The sequence below is a fragment of the Coniophora puteana genome (genome assembly GCF_000271625.1).
Source record: "Coniophora puteana RWD-64-598 SS2 unplaced genomic scaffold CONPUscaffold_1, whole genome shotgun sequence".
NCBI lineage: Eukaryota > Fungi > Basidiomycota > Agaricomycetes > Boletales > Coniophoraceae > Coniophora > Coniophora puteana.
Genome location: NW_006913053.1, coordinates 1,546,072 through 1,564,066, shown reverse-complemented (window position 1 = coordinate 1,564,066; position 17,995 = coordinate 1,546,072). Strand labels below are relative to the sequence as shown.

At 49.7% G+C, this 17,995-nt stretch overlaps 9 protein-coding genes across 9 annotated transcripts; 3 read left to right on the top strand and 6 right to left on the bottom strand.

The window, feature by feature from the left end:
* Positions 1 to 11: 11 nt before the first annotated feature.
* Positions 12 to 2,748, bottom strand: CONPUDRAFT_78756 (vacuolar protein 8). The gene is made up of 11 exons (XM_007764563.1): positions 2,614 to 2,748; positions 2,477 to 2,563; positions 2,188 to 2,424; positions 2,012 to 2,134; positions 1,838 to 1,960; positions 1,666 to 1,788; positions 1,487 to 1,615; positions 1,057 to 1,431; positions 884 to 1,006; positions 676 to 834; positions 12 to 612 (listed from the first exon to the last, which is right to left on the bottom strand). The coding sequence occupies exons 1-11, from the start codon at positions 2,645 to 2,647 to the stop codon at positions 272 to 274; spliced, it is 1,854 nt and encodes a 617-aa protein (XP_007762753.1). The 5' UTR covers positions 2,648 to 2,748; the 3' UTR covers positions 12 to 271.
* A 444-nt stretch (positions 2,749 to 3,192) lies between these two features.
* On the top strand, positions 3,193 to 4,193 carry CONPUDRAFT_94803 (phospholipase carboxylesterase). The gene is made up of 4 exons (XM_007765030.1): positions 3,193 to 3,333; positions 3,391 to 3,482; positions 3,535 to 3,826; positions 3,889 to 4,193. The coding sequence occupies exons 1-4, from the start codon at positions 3,253 to 3,255 to the stop codon at positions 4,111 to 4,113; spliced, it is 690 nt and encodes a 229-aa protein (XP_007763220.1). The 5' UTR covers positions 3,193 to 3,252; the 3' UTR covers positions 4,114 to 4,193.
* Positions 4,194 to 4,416: 223 nt separating this feature from the next.
* On the top strand, positions 4,417 to 5,669 carry CONPUDRAFT_46921 (uncharacterized protein; the record flags this gene model as incomplete). The annotated part of the gene is made up of 5 exons (XM_007764435.1): positions 4,417 to 4,575; positions 4,635 to 4,889; positions 4,942 to 5,043; positions 5,091 to 5,255; positions 5,307 to 5,669. The coding sequence occupies 5 exons, from the start codon at positions 4,417 to 4,419 to the stop codon at positions 5,667 to 5,669; spliced, it is 1,044 nt and encodes a 347-aa protein (XP_007762625.1).
* A 103-nt stretch (positions 5,670 to 5,772) lies between these two features.
* CONPUDRAFT_161151 (uncharacterized protein) lies at positions 5,773 to 6,743 on the bottom strand. Its single transcript, XM_007765029.1, has 4 exons — positions 6,499 to 6,743; positions 6,342 to 6,446; positions 6,182 to 6,279; positions 5,773 to 6,125 (listed from the first exon to the last, which is right to left on the bottom strand). Exons 1-4 carry the CDS (start codon positions 6,650 to 6,652, stop codon positions 5,883 to 5,885), a joined length of 600 nt encoding a protein of 199 aa, XP_007763219.1. The 5' UTR covers positions 6,653 to 6,743; the 3' UTR covers positions 5,773 to 5,882.
* Positions 6,744 to 6,876: 133 nt separating this feature from the next.
* Positions 6,877 to 8,178, bottom strand: CONPUDRAFT_161150 (uncharacterized protein; the record flags this gene model as incomplete). Its single annotated transcript, XM_007765028.1, has 3 exons — positions 6,877 to 7,241; positions 7,292 to 8,043; positions 8,112 to 8,178. 3 exons carry the CDS (start codon positions 8,176 to 8,178, stop codon positions 6,885 to 6,887), a joined length of 1,176 nt encoding a protein of 391 aa, XP_007763218.1. The 3' UTR covers positions 6,877 to 6,884.
* A 442-nt stretch (positions 8,179 to 8,620) lies between these two features.
* On the bottom strand, positions 8,621 to 10,204 carry CONPUDRAFT_133829 (uncharacterized protein). Its single transcript, XM_007765027.1, has 5 exons — positions 10,047 to 10,204; positions 9,914 to 9,985; positions 9,407 to 9,859; positions 9,090 to 9,355; positions 8,621 to 9,041 (listed from the first exon to the last, which is right to left on the bottom strand). Exons 1-5 carry the CDS (start codon positions 10,108 to 10,110, stop codon positions 8,925 to 8,927), a joined length of 972 nt encoding a protein of 323 aa, XP_007763217.1. The 5' UTR covers positions 10,111 to 10,204; the 3' UTR covers positions 8,621 to 8,924.
* Positions 10,205 to 10,884: 680 nt separating this feature from the next.
* Positions 10,885 to 12,862, bottom strand: CONPUDRAFT_46785 (P-loop containing nucleoside triphosphate hydrolase protein; the record flags this gene model as incomplete). The annotated part of the gene is made up of 8 exons (XM_007764422.1): positions 10,885 to 11,050; positions 11,099 to 11,174; positions 11,228 to 11,595; positions 11,646 to 11,840; positions 11,894 to 11,966; positions 12,009 to 12,282; positions 12,333 to 12,728; positions 12,782 to 12,862. 8 exons carry the CDS (start codon positions 12,860 to 12,862, stop codon positions 10,885 to 10,887), a joined length of 1,629 nt encoding a protein of 542 aa, XP_007762612.1.
* Positions 12,863 to 13,291: 429 nt separating this feature from the next.
* On the bottom strand, positions 13,292 to 14,984 carry CONPUDRAFT_78752 (mitochondrial carrier). Its single transcript, XM_007764562.1, has 11 exons — positions 14,854 to 14,984; positions 14,791 to 14,798; positions 14,718 to 14,732; positions 14,625 to 14,664; positions 14,311 to 14,576; positions 14,115 to 14,257; positions 14,030 to 14,050; positions 13,832 to 13,967; positions 13,719 to 13,765; positions 13,525 to 13,659; positions 13,292 to 13,469 (listed from the first exon to the last, which is right to left on the bottom strand). Exons 1-11 carry the CDS (start codon positions 14,874 to 14,876, stop codon positions 13,434 to 13,436), a joined length of 870 nt encoding a protein of 289 aa, XP_007762752.1. The 5' UTR covers positions 14,877 to 14,984; the 3' UTR covers positions 13,292 to 13,433.
* A 700-nt stretch (positions 14,985 to 15,684) lies between these two features.
* CONPUDRAFT_78750 (P-loop containing nucleoside triphosphate hydrolase protein) lies at positions 15,685 to 17,850 on the top strand. Its single transcript, XM_007764561.1, has 8 exons — positions 15,685 to 15,903; positions 15,953 to 16,020; positions 16,076 to 16,486; positions 16,860 to 16,978; positions 17,029 to 17,160; positions 17,210 to 17,319; positions 17,374 to 17,666; positions 17,716 to 17,850. The coding sequence occupies exons 1-8, from the start codon at positions 15,740 to 15,742 to the stop codon at positions 17,724 to 17,726; spliced, it is 1,308 nt and encodes a 435-aa protein (XP_007762751.1). The 5' UTR covers positions 15,685 to 15,739; the 3' UTR covers positions 17,727 to 17,850.
* The last annotated feature ends 145 nt before the right edge of the window (positions 17,851 to 17,995 follow it).

Here is a 17,995-nt window from a genome sequence, read left to right as displayed (position 1 = left end):
CAGGGTATAAGGACGTGATATTCGTCAGACATCAATGCTTGGGAATGAATACATCACAAATAATAATATTGTCAATCAAGTCAAATGAACGGATTACTATCGAACCAAAACAAACAATCAGGACGGCACAACTGATCGGAGGAATCGTGCGTACCGACCATACTTGTCAGCAACGGGAACGGGACAAGAGATATATACGATATGTAACACCCAACCATCAGGCATGACACAGAATGCAAACATCAACCCACTACACACAAGTCCGAGGCAGTTAATGCTGAGAGCCGGAGAACGCTTCCCGAACGCTCCTCCTGAGTTCCTCATGAGAAACGTCGACTGAGGATCCCGGCTGCATATGAGAGCCCGTGACACTGCGGGGGATACCAGCGTCGGCAGCGTCACCGTCGACGAACTCCAATATTCTCCGTGCGAGGAGCTGGATCTCGCCTTGCCCATCTCCGGCCTCGGTGTCCTGATAGGATTGAGAGTGGGACCGGTGAGAACGGGGCGTGCCAACGGAAGAGGTAGGCGTGGGAGTGCGCGAGCTGGCGAGCTGACGAATGCTGGGGTTCAAAAGATTCGAGTGACGGATGTTGCTAATCAGCTGAGGGTCTGGGAATGGGTGGAGATGGTAAAGTTAGTATACACGGCGCGAGCCAATCCGGTATCACTCACCCCCTGATTCAAGCAGCTGCACTATTGTCCATACGGCAATGTGTTGGAAAGTTGCATCTATGCTCGTAAGGAAACTGTACAGGTAGCGGTGCAGTCCACCATCAGGCTTTTCCCATACATCGTTGAAGGCCGAGTAGTCATCAGAAGCCGCTCGTCCATCTACACGGATGTAAGGGACAGCTGAGACACGCTGACTGTATGAGCTCACCTCGGGAAGAAAGATTACCCAGTGCAGCGGCACTATTTCCCTGAACTTCTGAGCTTGGAGAATTCGTCAAAGGAATCAGAACCTCGCAGATGCCCATTTCCAAAAGCTGCCCCTTGAGTTCGTCTACAAAACCGGGTTCAGTAGTAAATCGACTGGAGCAAAAACCCACTTACCGCTCAGGGCCAGTACCGCCACGCACGCCGTCATCTCGCTTTGTACGTTCATTGGTACTTCAAGCACCAACTCCTTGATAGACTGAACAGCCCCAGCTTTCACAATGGCGAGCTTGTTCTTCTCAGAGCTGGCGGCGAGGTTTCGAAGAGTCGAGATAGCGTGACACTGGACTTCTTCATTGTCTTTGAATGAGAGAAGGTTGATCAAAGGTTGCAAAAAGCCAGACTCGATAATGGGCGATTCATTCTGGGGATGGATGGAGACATTTCTGACGCATGCCGCAGAGGAAAGGATGAGAGGTAGGTAGGTGGATTGCAGGAGACGAAGGAGGGGCGTAAGCCCGTCTGCCCTCACGATCTCTAGTTGATATTTCTCTATGAATAGCATGAGTTACTGAAGTTATAATGAAGGGACATATTCGACTCTCACCATCACTTGCAAGATTCCGAAGGGCAAGTGCAGCTTGGCACTGAACCTTAAGGCTTGAGCTATCCATGAGAGCAACGAGACTGGTCACGAGCTTGGGTTCGCTTTGGGCAAGCTTCTTGCGATTGACACCTGGGAAATATCGTTAAAAACAGCCTATTAACAGCCGGAGTGTTACAAACCATCAACGGCAATGTTGCTCAAGGCAGTTGTGCAGTAATACTGTACATCGGTGTCGACAGAATTGAGGAGGGAAACGAGGACAGGAATGGCACCAGCGTTGACAAGTTGTTGTCGGTTCTCATCTGTTGCGCGATCAACAAACAATGATACCCAAAAGGTAGGTTAACTGACCTGAGTGTGTCATGTTCAGTAACGCTCCGGTCGCATTCCGCTGAACTCGCATGTCCTTGGATCGGGCCAGTCGGGTGAGAGGCACCAGGGCGCCGGACTTGGCAATCTTGGTCTTGTTATCATCTGCATACCGTGAATGTAAGAGCGCACAAAGGGAGAACAATGCGTACTTACCATGAGTCGCCAAGTTAGTGACACACCCAACGGCATTGCACTGCACTTCAACATTCGGGCTTAGCATCTGCCTGATCAAAGGCTCCAAACCACCGAGCTTGACAATAAGCAGCTTGTTGTCGGCTGTCAAATTTTAGGACGGAAAGAAACGTTTATTGCGACTTGATTGCACATACTGTTGACTGCTAAGTTGCCCAAAGCCGCACTGGCAGCCCTCTGGACTTCCGTGTCTTGACTGCTCAGGAGGAATAAGATGGGATCAAGGGTATCGCGTCCAACAGGCCGAACTTCCTTCTCGGTGATTTCGGCAAAAGCCAAAGCAGCACTTCGTTGAAGGTCGACATTGTCAGAGAAAGAGAGTGTAGTGAGGGCAGAGAGTGGTGAGCCATGGAAGAAATTGGTTGTAGTTCGGTCTGCGCAGCCCGGTGAGCCACGCCGCAAAAGCGAGGAAACGCATACACGCACTCTCAAGATATTGGAGAAGATCCGCTACCGCCTCTCGTTCGTTCTCCAGGAGAAGAGGCTCGTATTGTTGTGACCTCCTAGAGTGAACTGTGGAGCGCCTGAGTTACCGTGGCGTGAGCGAGAATGGGGAGACTTACAACACGAATCGCAGCAACTGGCGACAACACCCATAACTCCCCGACCAAGTTCAAAGGATGTAGAAGAATTAACAAAAGAAAGGAGATGAAAGACAAGCGATGGGCTCTTCCGCTTTCGAGGATTTCACTACCCGGAACAAGTTCAAAGCAGTTGGCCAGCTGCTAGAGCTCCAGAGGCCAGACTTGCTACATACCGCACATAGGTTCCCACATTCGGAAATAGCCGATGTACTTATCACGTGCGTCGTATATCCCGCGTTCGTTCGCAGGAGGGCGGTGCTATTGAGATCCTGTTTGCGTTCGCTAAGCTTACCTCTGGACTAAGTATCTTCGTCCGCTCCGGGATCCAAGCACAATGAAAAATCTGACGAAATCGCGCGTCTCTCCTTTTTTGGGCTCCGGTCTCGAATGAGCGCTTTCTAGCTCTTGTTCTGATGGGCTGGACGATCGCTGGACCGCTTTGCAGTGCCCTCTTACTTGAGCGCATTTGTGCCTCTGATCGCTTACAGGGTTACCCCGCTTCTCTAGGCGACTGCGCAAACAACGATAGTGGGTATATTTACCGCGGCTGTGCTAGTACGCCAACTCTCAAAAATCCACCATGGACTACCAGTGTCTGGCACCTCTACATAGTGCCCCATGGATGGAATCTCTACCGAGGGCACCACATTGAAGATTTCTGCAAGTGGTGAACACCGCAGCACCGTCATCTTCTTGCATGTAAGAACATTCAGGCTATAGTATGAGTAAAAGCTCACCACTCTGACCTCTTTTCAGGGTCTTGGACAATCCAACTCATCTTGGGCACAGACCTTCTTGAGGGGCTTTGCGCCTCAACTGCCTCATACTACGTGGTTGCTTCCTCAAGCGTCAGTATCCTCTCATCATGTCAGGTTCCGCTGTCACGACAATATGATATAGATCCTCCAAGCCCGTCAGTCTCAATAAGGGCCGCAGGCGGCCATCCTGGTTTGACATTACCACATTACCCCCTGCGAACGATGACTATGATGAAGAAGGTGTGACGGACGCCGTATGTATACTTGAGGACATCATTCTGGGTCAGGTTCACGCAGGAATTGACTCGAGGAATGTTGTCTTGGCCGGCTTCAGTCAAGGTGCCGCGACGTGTTTGATTACTGGACTCTCCAGCTTACACGAACTCGGGGGTATAGTGAGCCTGTCGGGTTGGATACCACTTCCTGCACGAGAGGTACGTCATTCCGGCTATATGGCCACCTAATATACTTAAGATCTCACCATGCCCCCGTTCAGCACATCTTGCTCATTGAAGGGAACATGCCAATTTTGTGGTGTCATGGCGAACTTGACATTGAAGTGCCTGTTGCGTATGGACATGATGCGATGACGTTCCTGCGGGAGGACCTACAAATACCCGAAGGGCAGCTACAACTCAAGCTTTATGAGGGCCTGGAGCATACTATAAATGACAAGGAAATGGGTGATTTTCTTCGCTGGCTTCGAGAGACTTTGCGCTGAGGGACGCTTCGGACAAGATGTCGTAAACCACATTCGCTGTGAGATTACTATATTTGTGGACTATATTTTGGATATTTACGTTATGTACACCATTGACAATGAGCTTTGGGCGAACATTTGAATTTGCATAGACGAGCTCGAGTCAGGGGGCATCACGGCAAGCGATGAATCGATGACCTACGATGACTCTGGCGCGCCGGCGCACTATTTATAGCTCTAATGACCTTGCTCTTGGCCGACACTTTCATCAGATTCCGGAGCCTCCTGTCAAACAATTGCACGCTGCGACGGTGCACGTACAGAATGCAGAGTCGCATTGCACCCCACGTCAGGCAAAAAATCGAGCTGACAGACTCCGAGGACCAACTCTGCACGCTCCTTGACGAATGCACCACCTACCTCAAATCCGAACACGGCCTCTCTACTTCCTGCAGAATCGCCGGAGGATGGGTTCGGGATAAGGTTGGCCCCTCGAAGTTTATGCTTTCTGACATCAGTTCCTGAGAACTTGTGTATCGTAGCTCCTTGGTCTGCAGAGCAATGACATTGATATCTGCCTGGAGGACATGATGGGCGTGCCATTCGCAGAACGCTTTGTATCCTTTGCCTCAGAACGGAAGAGCATACCCGTGAATAAGATCACCAAGATCGAGAGTAACCCTGATCAGTCCAAGCACCTTGAGACCGCACGCACAACGCTGTTCGACATCGAGCTCGACTTCGTAAATCTCCGCAGTGAAGAGTACGCCAGTGACAGCCGTATTCCAACTCAAGTGGTGCGTGCTACGATGCCCTAAAGAAACAGGGCTATATGCTGATGCGTTTCAGACATTTGGAACACCATTGCAAGATGCTCTGCGACGCGACCTCACAATCAACACGCTCTTCTATAACGTACATACCAGACAAGTGGAAGACCACACCGAAAAGGTATGATTACACTACCCTTCTGTTCTTTACCTCATCATCTTTGCAAGGGATTAGCAGACCTTCGTCGAGGAATCGTTCGAACTCCATTACCACCTCTCGAGACATTTCGCGATGACGAACTCCGCGTGATACGGTGCATCCGATTTGCCAGTCGCCTTGGGTTCGAAATGGTAACAGAGTTGCAGGATGCAGCTCGAGATGCGGAAGTTCAAGTGAATCATCCTTCTCATGTGGGTGCACGTCAAACTGATCGTCTCGTGCAGGCGGGTCTAGCAAAGAAGATCAGCAGAGAGCGGGTTGGGGAAGAGTTAGACAAGATGCTCAAAGGTGAATATGGGTCTCTGGCCCGTGGTCTTGCTCATGATGAGTTGCTAGGGCCGGACCCTTTGCTATCATTGCAGCTCATTAACAACCTCGCCCTTTACTCATGCATTTTCTACGCTGCTCCCGCTATCAAGGATTCTGCTTCCTCTTCCCGGGGTCCCATTTCATCCGCAGTGCTTGCTGCTTCCCTACTTCATGACCTCATCTCTCCCGAAAGTTCGCGGTCGCGCAAACACCTCCCATCCCTGCACCCCTCCCTTCTGACTGCTTTGCAGCTAGAATTAATTCCACATCCTCCGTAAATCATTGCATCCTTCAGCATTTGCATTAATAGCTACGCACAGCATATTTCAATTGTATATGTAACATTAAAGCATATTGACAGTTATTGGCCAGTTAAGCCGGCGGATTGTTTTATACTACTAGTGACGAGCATTTTGTCTTAAGTCCCCGATTGTAATTATATTACTTGACTTATACCATTGGTCTATCGGATACCACTGGAAGAAGCTCGGTCATCGTTTCGCCTTCTTTGGCGATCCTTCCTCCGCATTGTTTTTACCCCTCTTACTACCCATGCCAGCGCCCTGATGATCGCCGACGGCTAGTCGCCCAGCGTCACGTTCCTCTGCAAGCCATTTTATGCATTCGTTCTTGGAGCCATCCGGATGTTCCAGCTGCCATTCAACGACGCGATCGAGCACGGTCCTGGTCCATGGTCCTGGTTTCGCATTCATGACTGCAAGCACTTCGCGGCCCTACCCACACATTTGTCAGCCCACTGTGATGAAACACCAAAGTACAGAGAACATACATTCACGAGCGGTGGGGCATCTACGGCTTTATCCAGTCCTAGCTCTTGTACTCGCTGAATAAAATGGTTGAAGCCATTAACAAGCTGTGTTGCAGCATCTGTACGTAGCCATGTATACTTAAATAAATACTTGGCACTGTCAAGAGAACCGACAACTGACCATCTGACAACGAAACCAGCTGTGTTACCAAGACAAATAACAACGAACTTGACCAATGTGAGCCACTGTGCACATTATGGACGTTCTTGTCTCGCAATAGGAGACCTAAGCGCAACGCTGTCAGAATCTCAACAGCCTTATCAGATATATTACTTACCGATGGCGACTCGTTGCGAAGGAGTATTGTACAAGGCATCTTCCAGATTGAAATGGGCGAATAAGTCTGCCGCCTTGTACAATGCAGGGATACCGTCCAAGTAGTGGTTCTTTGTGCCCAACTTGAGGCCTTCCCTGATGACACCCTCGATCATGGTCTGTGTCTTTTTTTTGGAGTCTATATATGTTATTCCACGGTATGGGTATAAACTTGCAGCGAGGAATAATCGAGCTTTCAGGGCAGAAGAAAGACAAAGACCACATGCTTTTGCTTAAGGACTTGTAACGCCATCGGTGTCGGTAGGACGGCCTTCCTCGGTTTCGGGTGGGCCACGTTGCAATGTTGCCCGCTCGTATTTTGGCACGATCCAGACCCAAAGTGCGCCGTTAAGAAAACCACTGCTCGTTGCGAGTGTAGTCATGCTCTACGGCGGATGCAAGCTGGAAGGCGGCATATTCTTCCCTAGGAAATGCGCACAGCGCTGGGAACACCATGCTGAAGGGATCCTCATCTTCTAATCCCAACGCGAACGGCGGGCTAGTGGTGCCAGTGAACTCGACATCCATGTGGATGGGTTCTGAGGATGGGATTACTGTAGTATCCTCGTCTATTAGGAGAGTGGTATCCAGCTGGATGGAACAACCGTGAAAGGAGTCGAGAGACTCAGAGTTGATGGGAGACGCAATCAGGCATGAGTTACGTTCCGGAGATAAACACATCAAGTGATGACAAGGCATGCTCATCTACTCGAACACATAAGCCGATGAGGATGAAAACGACATGCATGGCTTACCATTGGCGTCATCTCCTCGTCGAGTGTCGTAAGTGGGAAATTTGTTGCAGATCCACAATCCTTTTTGAGATCATCTTCAGGATATGTCAAATCAGGCATGTCATCGTCGTCCGGTATCAACATAACAGGACTCTCGGCGGCATCATATTGAACAAAATAGTTAGAGGTGCCCTGGAGATGAGACGACGGGGAGATGGAAGCAGCTGGCTGTGTCTGGAGAAGACATGGAGAGAGAGGCCTGGACAACTTCAACTTTAGCGGTGGAGAAATGATCGTCGAGGTGGCAAGTTCAGGGCCTTTGACGCGGAGAGACCCTGTGCGGGGCTTCGGACCTTTCTTCGTAGCCTTGGACTTGGAATTCTGGCCTTGCGCAGGGTTGTAACGATGTTTAGGCCAGAACTGAGTATGAATAGCCTTGATATTCTCAGAAAGTGCCTTGAAACGCTCTTTTTCATGCGCGTCGAGCTGCTCCCATCGTTTTCCTGCGTCTTTGGAAACCTGCCTCTGGTTTCCATCACCGCCAATATTGTTGACGACGCAGAGGTAAGAGCGGAAAGTCAAGAATGCGTTTGGAGGACGAGGAATATGGCCGGGTTCGCGCCTGCGACTGTGTGACTTGGAAACAATGAAGCTGCAGGAAGTTTCAGAGGTTGAGTCTTCGGTGCAGTTGGAGGGTGAAGGAGAAGACGGATGGCCTGCGTTATTGAGTATGAACTCGTGCAGGAGACTGCCCCTTATGCGGTTGTAGGTGCCTAAAAGGTCATTCACATCTAACCTAGCGAGTTAGCGGAAGGACGAAAGACGCGTCAAGAATACGCACCAGTCTGAGGAGCCTGCCCCAAAAGCTGACGGGTGGATTTGGAGGGAAGATGGCGCGTTGAAGGCATGAAGTTGTAAGTTGTGGAGGATTGGAGAGTCAAAGAGGCGTATAAGTAGGAACAGAGAACAAGAAACGCGCTAAGCGGTCGACAAGGCGAGACGACGATGTTCGACAGCTAGTGTCTCCTGTCACTTGGCGGTCATAGTAATGCCCTGTACAACGCGCATAGGCTGGTGCTCTCATCAGCTCTCACCGCGTCTTATGTGTAGTGAGTAAGATTGATAAGCCCACGAGGCATGACCGCGAGGCTTTGTGGGGCTGGGGCAAGGAAAGCCTGCAGTAGTTGCCTAATCCGGTCCTCGCTTCGTTGCGTTTCATTTGCCGCCGCCCCGAAAGAGCGTTAGCGTTGCTCCGGCAATAGGTTCCGAGGAAACCATCCCTTGTAATCACATCATTTGCCCGATCACATTTGCCTTGTCAGGTTCCCAGGACGAGGATGAACCAAGGGTTGGAGTTACATTGATACTGCGGAAACGGTAGCCTTCAATTATAGACTGTCGAAACACATCATATGGGCCATTATAAGAGTACACTACGGGCGTCAGCGGAGTCCGTGTCATTACAGTAGAGAAAGACGTAGGTCAAGTTAAGCATCGATGAGAACAGTCTCATAACATCAGGTATGATTTGTTACTGGGCCATAGAGGCTTGAAGAAGAGAGAAAAGAAGTCGAGAACGGTCCTACTGAAAGAAGACTTGCAGGATCCTCACAAGTGATGGCCACAGCTTACCATCCTGCCATCCTGCATAGAACTACTTCTTCCGAGCTTTGCGTCCTGAGCTAGTAGGTTTAAAACCTTTCTTGATACATTCGTCGCAGAACCAGCGCTCGGGAAGGGGTTTGGTAAGATTGACACAAGGAAGATGAAACTAATCAATGGGTCAACACACAGACAACAGGAGAGATGTCTTACGCACCCATTGGTAAGGACAACCCTCATTGTCACATCCGATCATCTCTCCGTAACTGCCGCTCTGGCAGAAGCAATAAGGTCCGTCATCTCCGTCTTCTGCCTCCATCTCCTCCCCTTCAAGTTCCTCGGTACCTTGGGGTTCCTCTTCGAAATCTAGGTCAAGGTCTTCTGACTCTGCTTTCTTGCGGCCTCTGCTGCGACCAGGTGCGTAGGCGGAGCTAGGAGCTGGTGAAAGTCTGATCGAGGCTTGTGTGCTGTTGAGCTTGCGCTCTGCACGGGATAGTGAGCGCCCAAAGGTTTTCACTGTAAACGAGCACGCACTCTTGTAAAGGCCTTCTTCTGCTACAGGGACTCGTGACTGAGAGGCGGATATGCTGTTACCGGCGCTCACAGCGGTAGTGCCGTACGCGTTCCGCAGACTTTCTGTGATCTGCTGAGCAGGGTTCCGCCCACCGAGTGCATATCCTGTACCCGCGCTGCTCAAGCTGAGTGGGACACCAGCGGCGACGACAGCAGCCGCTTCAGTATCACCTTGGAGCAGGAGCACCCGTCGTAAATCATGATCGAGACGACCGCGCTTGCGATTGAGTAGCTCGATTACACGTTGAGCAAGCGCAATCTTCTCCTCTGAAAGGGCGGCAAGGGTTTGCCGAGCCTCATGAATGTGTTCAATGGGCGACGGCGGAAAAGGCTTGTCTTTAGCGGCATCGGTCTCTGCTTTCAGAGAGTGGCGTATGTATCTGTTCGCCTCTTTGGTGACCTCTTGGTGGATCTCTGTGCGAAAGAGTCGGCAAACTGCCTTGGCGACATAGACACGATCAGAATTACCTTGACAGCGCTGGTCTTTCGTACGGATTTCCTGTAGAAGAAACTGTACCTCACTTGGGACGTTATCTAGGCCTATGCAGTAATTGAGGCCAGTCAAGGCTATTTCCAACCACATCGACCCAACTCAACTTACTGGCAATGTACTCGGACGCAATGTTTGCAGCTTCCTCCAGATTTTGAACTGATGGCGTGCTCATCGTCAATACAAAACCTTAAACTCCGTGCGCACAGGGTCTCTCTGAACCGTATGTGGGACACGCTTGAAATGGCGAACGTTGTTCTTCACAAAGCTTGGTAAGATTGGGGCGTGAGGGGAAGTACAGCTGGATGCAAAGCCCCTGTCATCAGCTGTCACTTCTTTCGGTTACAAATTATTCAAGCTCCGCTTTCATCTTCGGAGTCAGCGACACTTATACTACTTATACCATAGAACGGTGTTGCCGCATTTGTCGAACTGGCTGGAACAAGCCAAAAGAAACTTGCACTGACACTTACTATTTCCTATTATACCAACCCGATCAGTCCAGATACCACACCTCGTCGCTGTGTTAAGGCTAAAAACCCCGAAGATTAACCCTTCGCTAGTCGATATGGTGGCAAGAAAGGGAATTTCAGGGAGTCGGTTTGAGCTGGTTCCTCGAATCGCGGCAACACTAGCCATAGACATTCCGATTCTGCTCCACTCAAGGCTCTTGTACTAACCTAGATCGACTATCATCGAACTAATAAGTAACTCGGTTTACCTAGGAGAGACTAGTACTGACCTAAGTAGCTTAATGTTCTTTTTATTTGGGGGTCTGTCGCGTACTCGAGGAATGAATCGAGGTTGCGCTCTCACTCTAGTACCGATGCCATCTCTGCATCGCTACCACTATCCTCCGCTTGTTCTTTTGCTTTACGACGTTTTGACCCGGCGATCATATCTCTATATAAAGCCGTCAATGTCAAATAGGATTGACAGTTCTGAGAGCCTACCGTTTCTTCAAAGCATCGTTGCGTCCAATCTTGCGCGCGACGTTGACGGTCTCAGCTCGCTTAACTCTGCCCATTTGCTTTTTGCGCATCTTCGAAGGTTTGGGGAGCTTGATCATCCACTCAGGTACTGTAGAGCCAGATTGTAGGATGACATTTGCAATGCTATACAAAGTGTGAGAGTAAGCAGAGGAATGGCGGTAAACTACGTACGACTTCAAAAAAGGCGCGTCCTCATCCGTAAAATATGTGACCGCTTTTCCCTCCCGCCCGGCGCGACCAGTACGACCTACAGTGTGCCAGTAAGCTCGGTGTTTCTGCGACGTTCGAACAGCACCTTACCTATCCGGTGGATATAGCTTTGTACGCTTGTTGGGAAGTCGTAGTTGATAACCTCTCGTACACCCTTAAAATCCATGCCACGTGCCATAACTTCCGTGCTGACAATAATCCAGCTTTCTCCTCTTCGCATCCGGCTCACAGCATCTTCGCGTTGCTTCCGGGTCATACCAGCGTGCAAGCAGTCCACATTTGGTATTCCACTCATGATAAGCTCTGATGCAAGGGACGAGGCTCGGGGCTGAGTAGAGGTGAAAACGAGAACGGGCGGGTTGTATGGTTGAGCAAAGTATGTCAGTAGACTCGGAAGTTTTGAGGCGTCATCGGCAACGTAGGTCAGAGATTGTGCAATGAGAGGTAGCGGTGTGTCCCTGATGATGTACAATCAGCGACAGGTCGGTGGCAGGTGAATCCGGCATACTTCAAGCCCACCACTATACGTATTGGATTGCGTAACATCGCCATTGCGAGTTTTTCTGCCCCAGCGGGCAACGTCGCACTGAACACTGCTTTTTGAAGGTTGGGATGTGTGCACGCAGCGATAATCTCCTGCACTTGAGACAGAAACTCGGCATCCAACATGCGGTCGGCCTCGTCTAAGACGAGATGACGGACGCTTATAAACGTGAGACCAGTGGGATTGAAGAAGGAACAAGGGAGTTTACTCACTTCTTCAACGTGACGTTGCCTTCTTGTATGGCCGCTACTAAACGGAGGGGTGTGCTAATGATGATGTCTTGAACTGGTCAAGCGGAGCCTTTTCACCCAATCCAAGAACACTCACCTACTTTGTCTCTAGTTTGCTGATCCTTCAGTGCGTTTGCAGTGGTCTTGTTAAATAGTACAATCTTCCATTTCCGACCCTCAGCGAGTTTCAGACACTCGTTATGTATCTGGTGAGCTAACTCTCGAGTGGGGGCTAGAATCACGGCCCGTACACCAGAACCTGCGTCATGCTTGGAAGTTGAGGAAGGCAACTTCAGAAGTGAGAAGACGGGAAGAATGTATGATAACGTCTTCCCGGTACCCGTCGGCGATATAGCTGCCAGGTCGCGAGACTGGTATAGTCCGTGAGGGCCAATAGCATAGCAGGGTCTTTGCCACATACCTCTAGCAAAATTGGTATGCCATGGGACTGGATTCCTGTAGGATGGCGAAAGCCATTTTCTTTGAGATTTTTAAGTAGCTGACTTGGCAGCTCATATCGATCGTGGAGTGACTCAAAGGACTGAGCTGACTCAGGAACATCCGAACCCTTGGCCGTAACACGCTGGGCAATGGAGGGTCCTGGCTCTTCCTGTGCGCCATCTTCAATATCCGAGCCTTCGTCGTCTGAAGCGCCGCCCATCTTTCGGCGTTTTAAGAGAGGTCCTGATCTATCATCTGGTTTGCGCTTGCTGGATCCACCTTGTGCGTACTTGAAGAAGTCAAGCTCAGTGGGAAGGTCAGAGTCATTGCTAGCAGCAAATGACGCTTTTGTCTTCAGATCCGTATTCTGTGTTGGCTTTGACAGAATTGAGGACCAAGGTTCAGGAGGAAGAAACGACATCGACTCACATTGAATAGCTGAACGTCCGACTTAAATCTTTGTTTGTCAAACTTGATTCCTCCTCGCGAAAGTAACTGGAACGCCTCCATCATGCAGCCGGGCAAGAAACTACAAGTTCAGAAAGGCATAAGGAAATGATGAAGAGTAGCTCGTCAGCAGAAATTCGGTATCTAGTACATGCAGCAGCCTGCAGCTCGTTTGTGAAGAACATACCTGGAGACACAAGAGGTTGCAGACGCGAAATAGTGCTTCGATCATTACATCTGGTCCTCATTTGGGTAAATACACCCACGATTCAATTGAGCGTTAGGTAACTATGTACTGTATACTTTAATTAGTGCAAGATAGTCGCAGTATACAGTATCTTTACATTATAACAACTGTGTATCTATTGAGATCCCAACGTTAATCGTCTTGCAAATCCGAGAGATCTGTTATCATAACGTTAACTCGGGGCTAACATAAGCGCTAAACTGCAATCCTTTCTGTCGTACTCATTCAGAAAGATTTGATCGTATAAATTTTCTAAAGTGGTATCTACGTATACTAAGACAATGTATACTACTACAGGTATGTGACATAAATAAGATGATAACTCTAAGATCTAGCATGCAGGATATCTATGTTAGATGGTAGGTGAAATTCCTTAGCGACGACTGTTCAATGGAAGGTGGCAGACCATGCACGCTTGAGTTGCTATAGAAAGGATGATGATATGAGATTGAATGCGTAGGAGTTGCGATTTACGAACCTCATAGAATACGAACATAAGGACAGTATTTGGTCCCAGGCGGATGAACGCTGGCGTCCATCCCTTGAACATAAAGAGGGCACCCTCCTCACGCAACGATTTGAGGAAGACCCCTACGGGAGATGACTTTATATTCTGAGGGCAAAATCTTTCAGACGAATGGCAAATATGATGTGTATATAGTCGTCACGTACGGAGCCCATGATTCGAGTTCGAATGACATCAACGGGGGAAGTCACGGCTATGTAGACACGAGTGCAATTATCAATGAGACTACGCGTGTGAGGCTCAGAAGTACGAGACTTACTAGTTCCGCAAGTACCGGCAGCCAGGCTTGCCACAACATGAAGGAAGAAATTATCCTTAAACTGATAATCGAATACAGGAACGCGAGTTTTAAGGAGGGAAGTTTTGAAGAAGTCGTAGGATCCAACTTGTGCCGTCTATATAGTTCAGACATATCAGAAAGATTAGCTATATTTATCACAGGATCGTATGTGCTCACATTCATCAGGACCGCCCTCGTCTATGTCAACATCGTCACATGTCAGAACGAAGCGTATGTGAACTGATGAGCTGGAATCATTTACCGTGTTCGTACCCAGGCCCCTGGCAAGGCCTTTGACACCTTCTTCCTTGATCAAGGACATGAGACCCGTGATCGCGTTTCGGTACTTGTACTGCTTTTCTGGAGGTCGGAGGACGTCACTAGTCATACGTACCAGTATGACATCTCGAAGCCCATAGTTAGCACTACGCTGATGTCAGGGAATCAAACCACATCACCTGCAGGGTTTCCAGCCACTCCACCAATACCACCGGCAATGCTAGCGGCAAAAAGAAGTGTAGCAGCCGAGGGATTTCCACGATTCTGGAGACGCTTCTTGAACTCCTCGTAGGTACCGATACGGACAAGGCTGTAGGACATTTGGCGGAGGATAGAAGCGGACAATCCGACGTAGAGACTCCTAAGCCCGGCTTTTTGATAAGAGGTCCGCACCATAGAAATCATAGAAGGGTTGGGGGCCGTTGCTTCAACGGACTGCATCCGCCTGTGCCAAAGTCAGAAGAAATGGTCATCATTATAGATTTATGCGAACACTTTGGTGAGATCCAGCGGATGCGTAAAGCAAGCGGCCACTGTATAGGTCGGGTGAGCTGAGGCGATAAGGAAAGACATATTCGCTACGCACTGGAGGCGCCGATGCCTACATTCCCATATGGTTTAGCAGTGGGCCTTCTGTTAAAGCCAAAAGACTACCTCACCTCCGAGCCTAAAGCATTTCGTAGTTAGCATACAACCTTCTTCTAATGGCTACTATGACTCACCAGAACGGGTATGATTGCGGCATTGCTGAACGCGGTAAGCACCAAAACCGAAGAAGTTTGGTCCTGTGAGTCTTGACAATTCACAGTCGCACGCGTCTCACTGTTCACAGAGTTGGCTTGGAATGTTCCGCTTGATGTTCCAGTGAGAAAGGGAGAAGGGTTTTGGCAAGGAGTTTTAGGACTGCAGGTCTTTTGTACACAACACCCTAACCTTCGGCCTGCACTGCCGAAAAGGATGTGGTTACTAGCCTTACCCCTACGTAATGAATTAATGACATGTTAGTGAATCGCTATGACCAAATTATGCATACGCCGACGTCGCGCCTCGGCAAAAATACAGCACGCGCGAAGCTTCAAACAGGAGTACTAGTGGACCCCTCGAAGGCCGAGGGTCACTTGTAACTTCCGGGGCCTCAAGCTTCTAAAACACGATGACGTGTCTGATTTCTGAGGCCGAGTGCTCGAGCAAGTAAATTGCTAGTGACCTCATACAACTATAGCAAGACTCCGAGTCTGTGCACATTAGTATTACACCAAATGCGTTGCGTAGGATCTGAGTCGTTGTTTCGCTGTAGTAAAGGCTAGATAAGCTCCCGATCGACAATCTCCAATTGCTCATGATGCGTGTAAGTACTAGCATAGCTAATTATATATGGGACTTGGTTCGTAGGATGAGGAACTTGAAGCAGCTTGAAGTACTAGTATTGAAGGAAGCCTGGATTTGAGGTCCGTGCGCACGTGCAAGGCAAGGTGTTCGTTTGTGGCATAGCCACCAAAGGCAAGCGTTTGGCGCGTGTGCTACAGTTTTCGTCCTTTGTTCTCCACTCCCATCTTCTCTTCTCCCCTTCTCCCCTTCTACCGTCTTTCTTCACCCTACATCCCAGTAATGAGCGCTCACGATAACGAGGAACTTATCGACTACGAGGATGAGCATGACGTTGTCCCCAATGGCGGTGTTTCTGCTTCCAACGGGGCCGTCGCAGGAGGTGTAGCCGACGGCGAGGAAAAGGACAAGAAAAACTTCTCTGGCATCCATGCCACAGGTTTTAGGTATGCATCTTGCTGTGCTTCTTGAGTGTATCCTAATGTCATGTTTCAGGGATTTTCTGTTGAAACCTGAGCTTCTGCGTGCCATTAGTGACCTTGGTTTTGAGCACCCTTCGGAAGGTAAAATGCTCGTTACCACGAATATCCTGAGGCAGCTCCCGCTAACCCAGAACAGTTCAACAGGAATGTATTCCCCAAGCCGTTTTGGGCATGGATGTCCTTTGCCAAGCCAAGTCTGGTCACGGCAAGACGGCTGTGTTCGTCCTTGCGACGCTTCAGCAGCTTGAGCCAGTGAATGGCGAGGTCTCTGTGCTTGTGCTCTGCCACACTCGAGAACTGGCCTTCCAGATCAAGAACGAATACTCGCGATTCGCCAAGTACATGCCTGATGTACGCGTCAGCACCTTCTACGGCGGCACCCCTGTCACCAAGGACGCGGAAACGCTCCGTGACAAGTCGAAATGTCCTCACATCGTCGTCGCCACGCCCGGTCGGCTCAATGCCCTCGTTAGGGACAAGGTCCTTGATGCCAAAAACGTCAAGCACTTCGTACTGGACGAGTGCGACAAAATGCTCGAACAGCTCGGTTAGTCATCTACGATTTCGGCTCCTCGTCCCTGCTTTCTATTCGTCATACGTCCCGCCGCCGGGTCGCACTTTGAAATTTTAACCGTCTCGGCAACTGCACGCCAGCGAACGGAAGCGAGGTCGTCTGACTGCATATCTTCTGTGTGGAGATACGGGCTCTGGGTTCGTCATTGAGGTTGATCTGCGGAGGGGGTGGAAGAGAAGCGGGCTGTGGGCCGGGTCATAACACTGCATATGGGTCAAACGCACAGAAGGCATCAAGATGCTTGAAAATTGCGCCTTTCCAGATTCGCACCGTTTTTCCTTTGGTTCCTTCTCTTTTTTGTGTCGCCTGCAATCCGACAAGATCTAATCACGACAACCGCCAATAGACATGCGCCGTGACGTGCAGGAGATTTTCCGCTCGACCCCTCACCATAAACAAGTCATGATGTTCAGTGCCACCCTCGCGAAGGAAATCAGGGTTACTTGCAAGAAATTCATGGCTAACGTGAGCATCCTAACGTTCCGTCGTGGCGATCCTTGCTTACCTTCTTGAAGCCTCTGGAAATCTTCGTCGATGATGAGACGAAGCTCACTCTCCATGGTCTACAGCAACATTATGTCAAATTGGACGAGAGCGCCAAGAACCGGAAATTAAACGAACTTCTTGATACTCTGGAATTCAACCAGGTGCGAAAGCAATTATTACCCGACCACCACAAACTTATCTCAGAGTTAGGTCGTTATCTTCGTCAAGTCGGTTGCTCGTGCCATTGAGCTTGACAAACTGCTCGTATCATGCAACTTCCCTAGTATCAGCATTCACTCTGGTTTGCAGCAGGAAGAACGGTGCGCTAGGATACTTTCGAGTTTGCGCCAGACTAATAAGCATCAACATGACAGCATTAACCGATATTCCGCGTTCAAGGCATTTGAAAAGCGTATCCTGGTTGCGACCGACATTTTCGGCCGTGGAATTGACGTTGAACGAGTGAACATTGTCATCAACTACGACTCGCCTCCGGACGCCGATAGTTACCTGCATCGCGTGGGCCGTGCTGGACGGTTCGGTACGAAAGGTCTGGCGATCACGTTTGTGTCGTCGGAGAGCGACCAGCAAGTCATGGCTGCGATTCAATCAAGATTCGAGGTCGCTGTGCCAGAGTTGCCTGACCACATTGACCCGGCCAGTTACAGTAAGTTCTCAAATTGTCTGATGCGAATGTAATCTGACATCGTCTTCAGTGACGTCTTGAGCTCGATCCACACTGAGCGCCTTCACATATTGTCTTCGGTCTCTTCCTTTTTAGTGCATTCCTTAAATACAATCATCCTTTCTGTCGTCTAACTGAATTTGAATGCAACTGCTCAGTGTAACGCGTATTTCGTAACATGTCAGCGTGAGGATGACGAGCGCGGGTACAATCGCGGACGAGCACTCGCGCGGTCACGTTCTGAGGCATGATGTCATTGCGGTGGTTGCGATGACGCATTGTCGCCCGTGTGGGCTTCGAACGGGATCTGC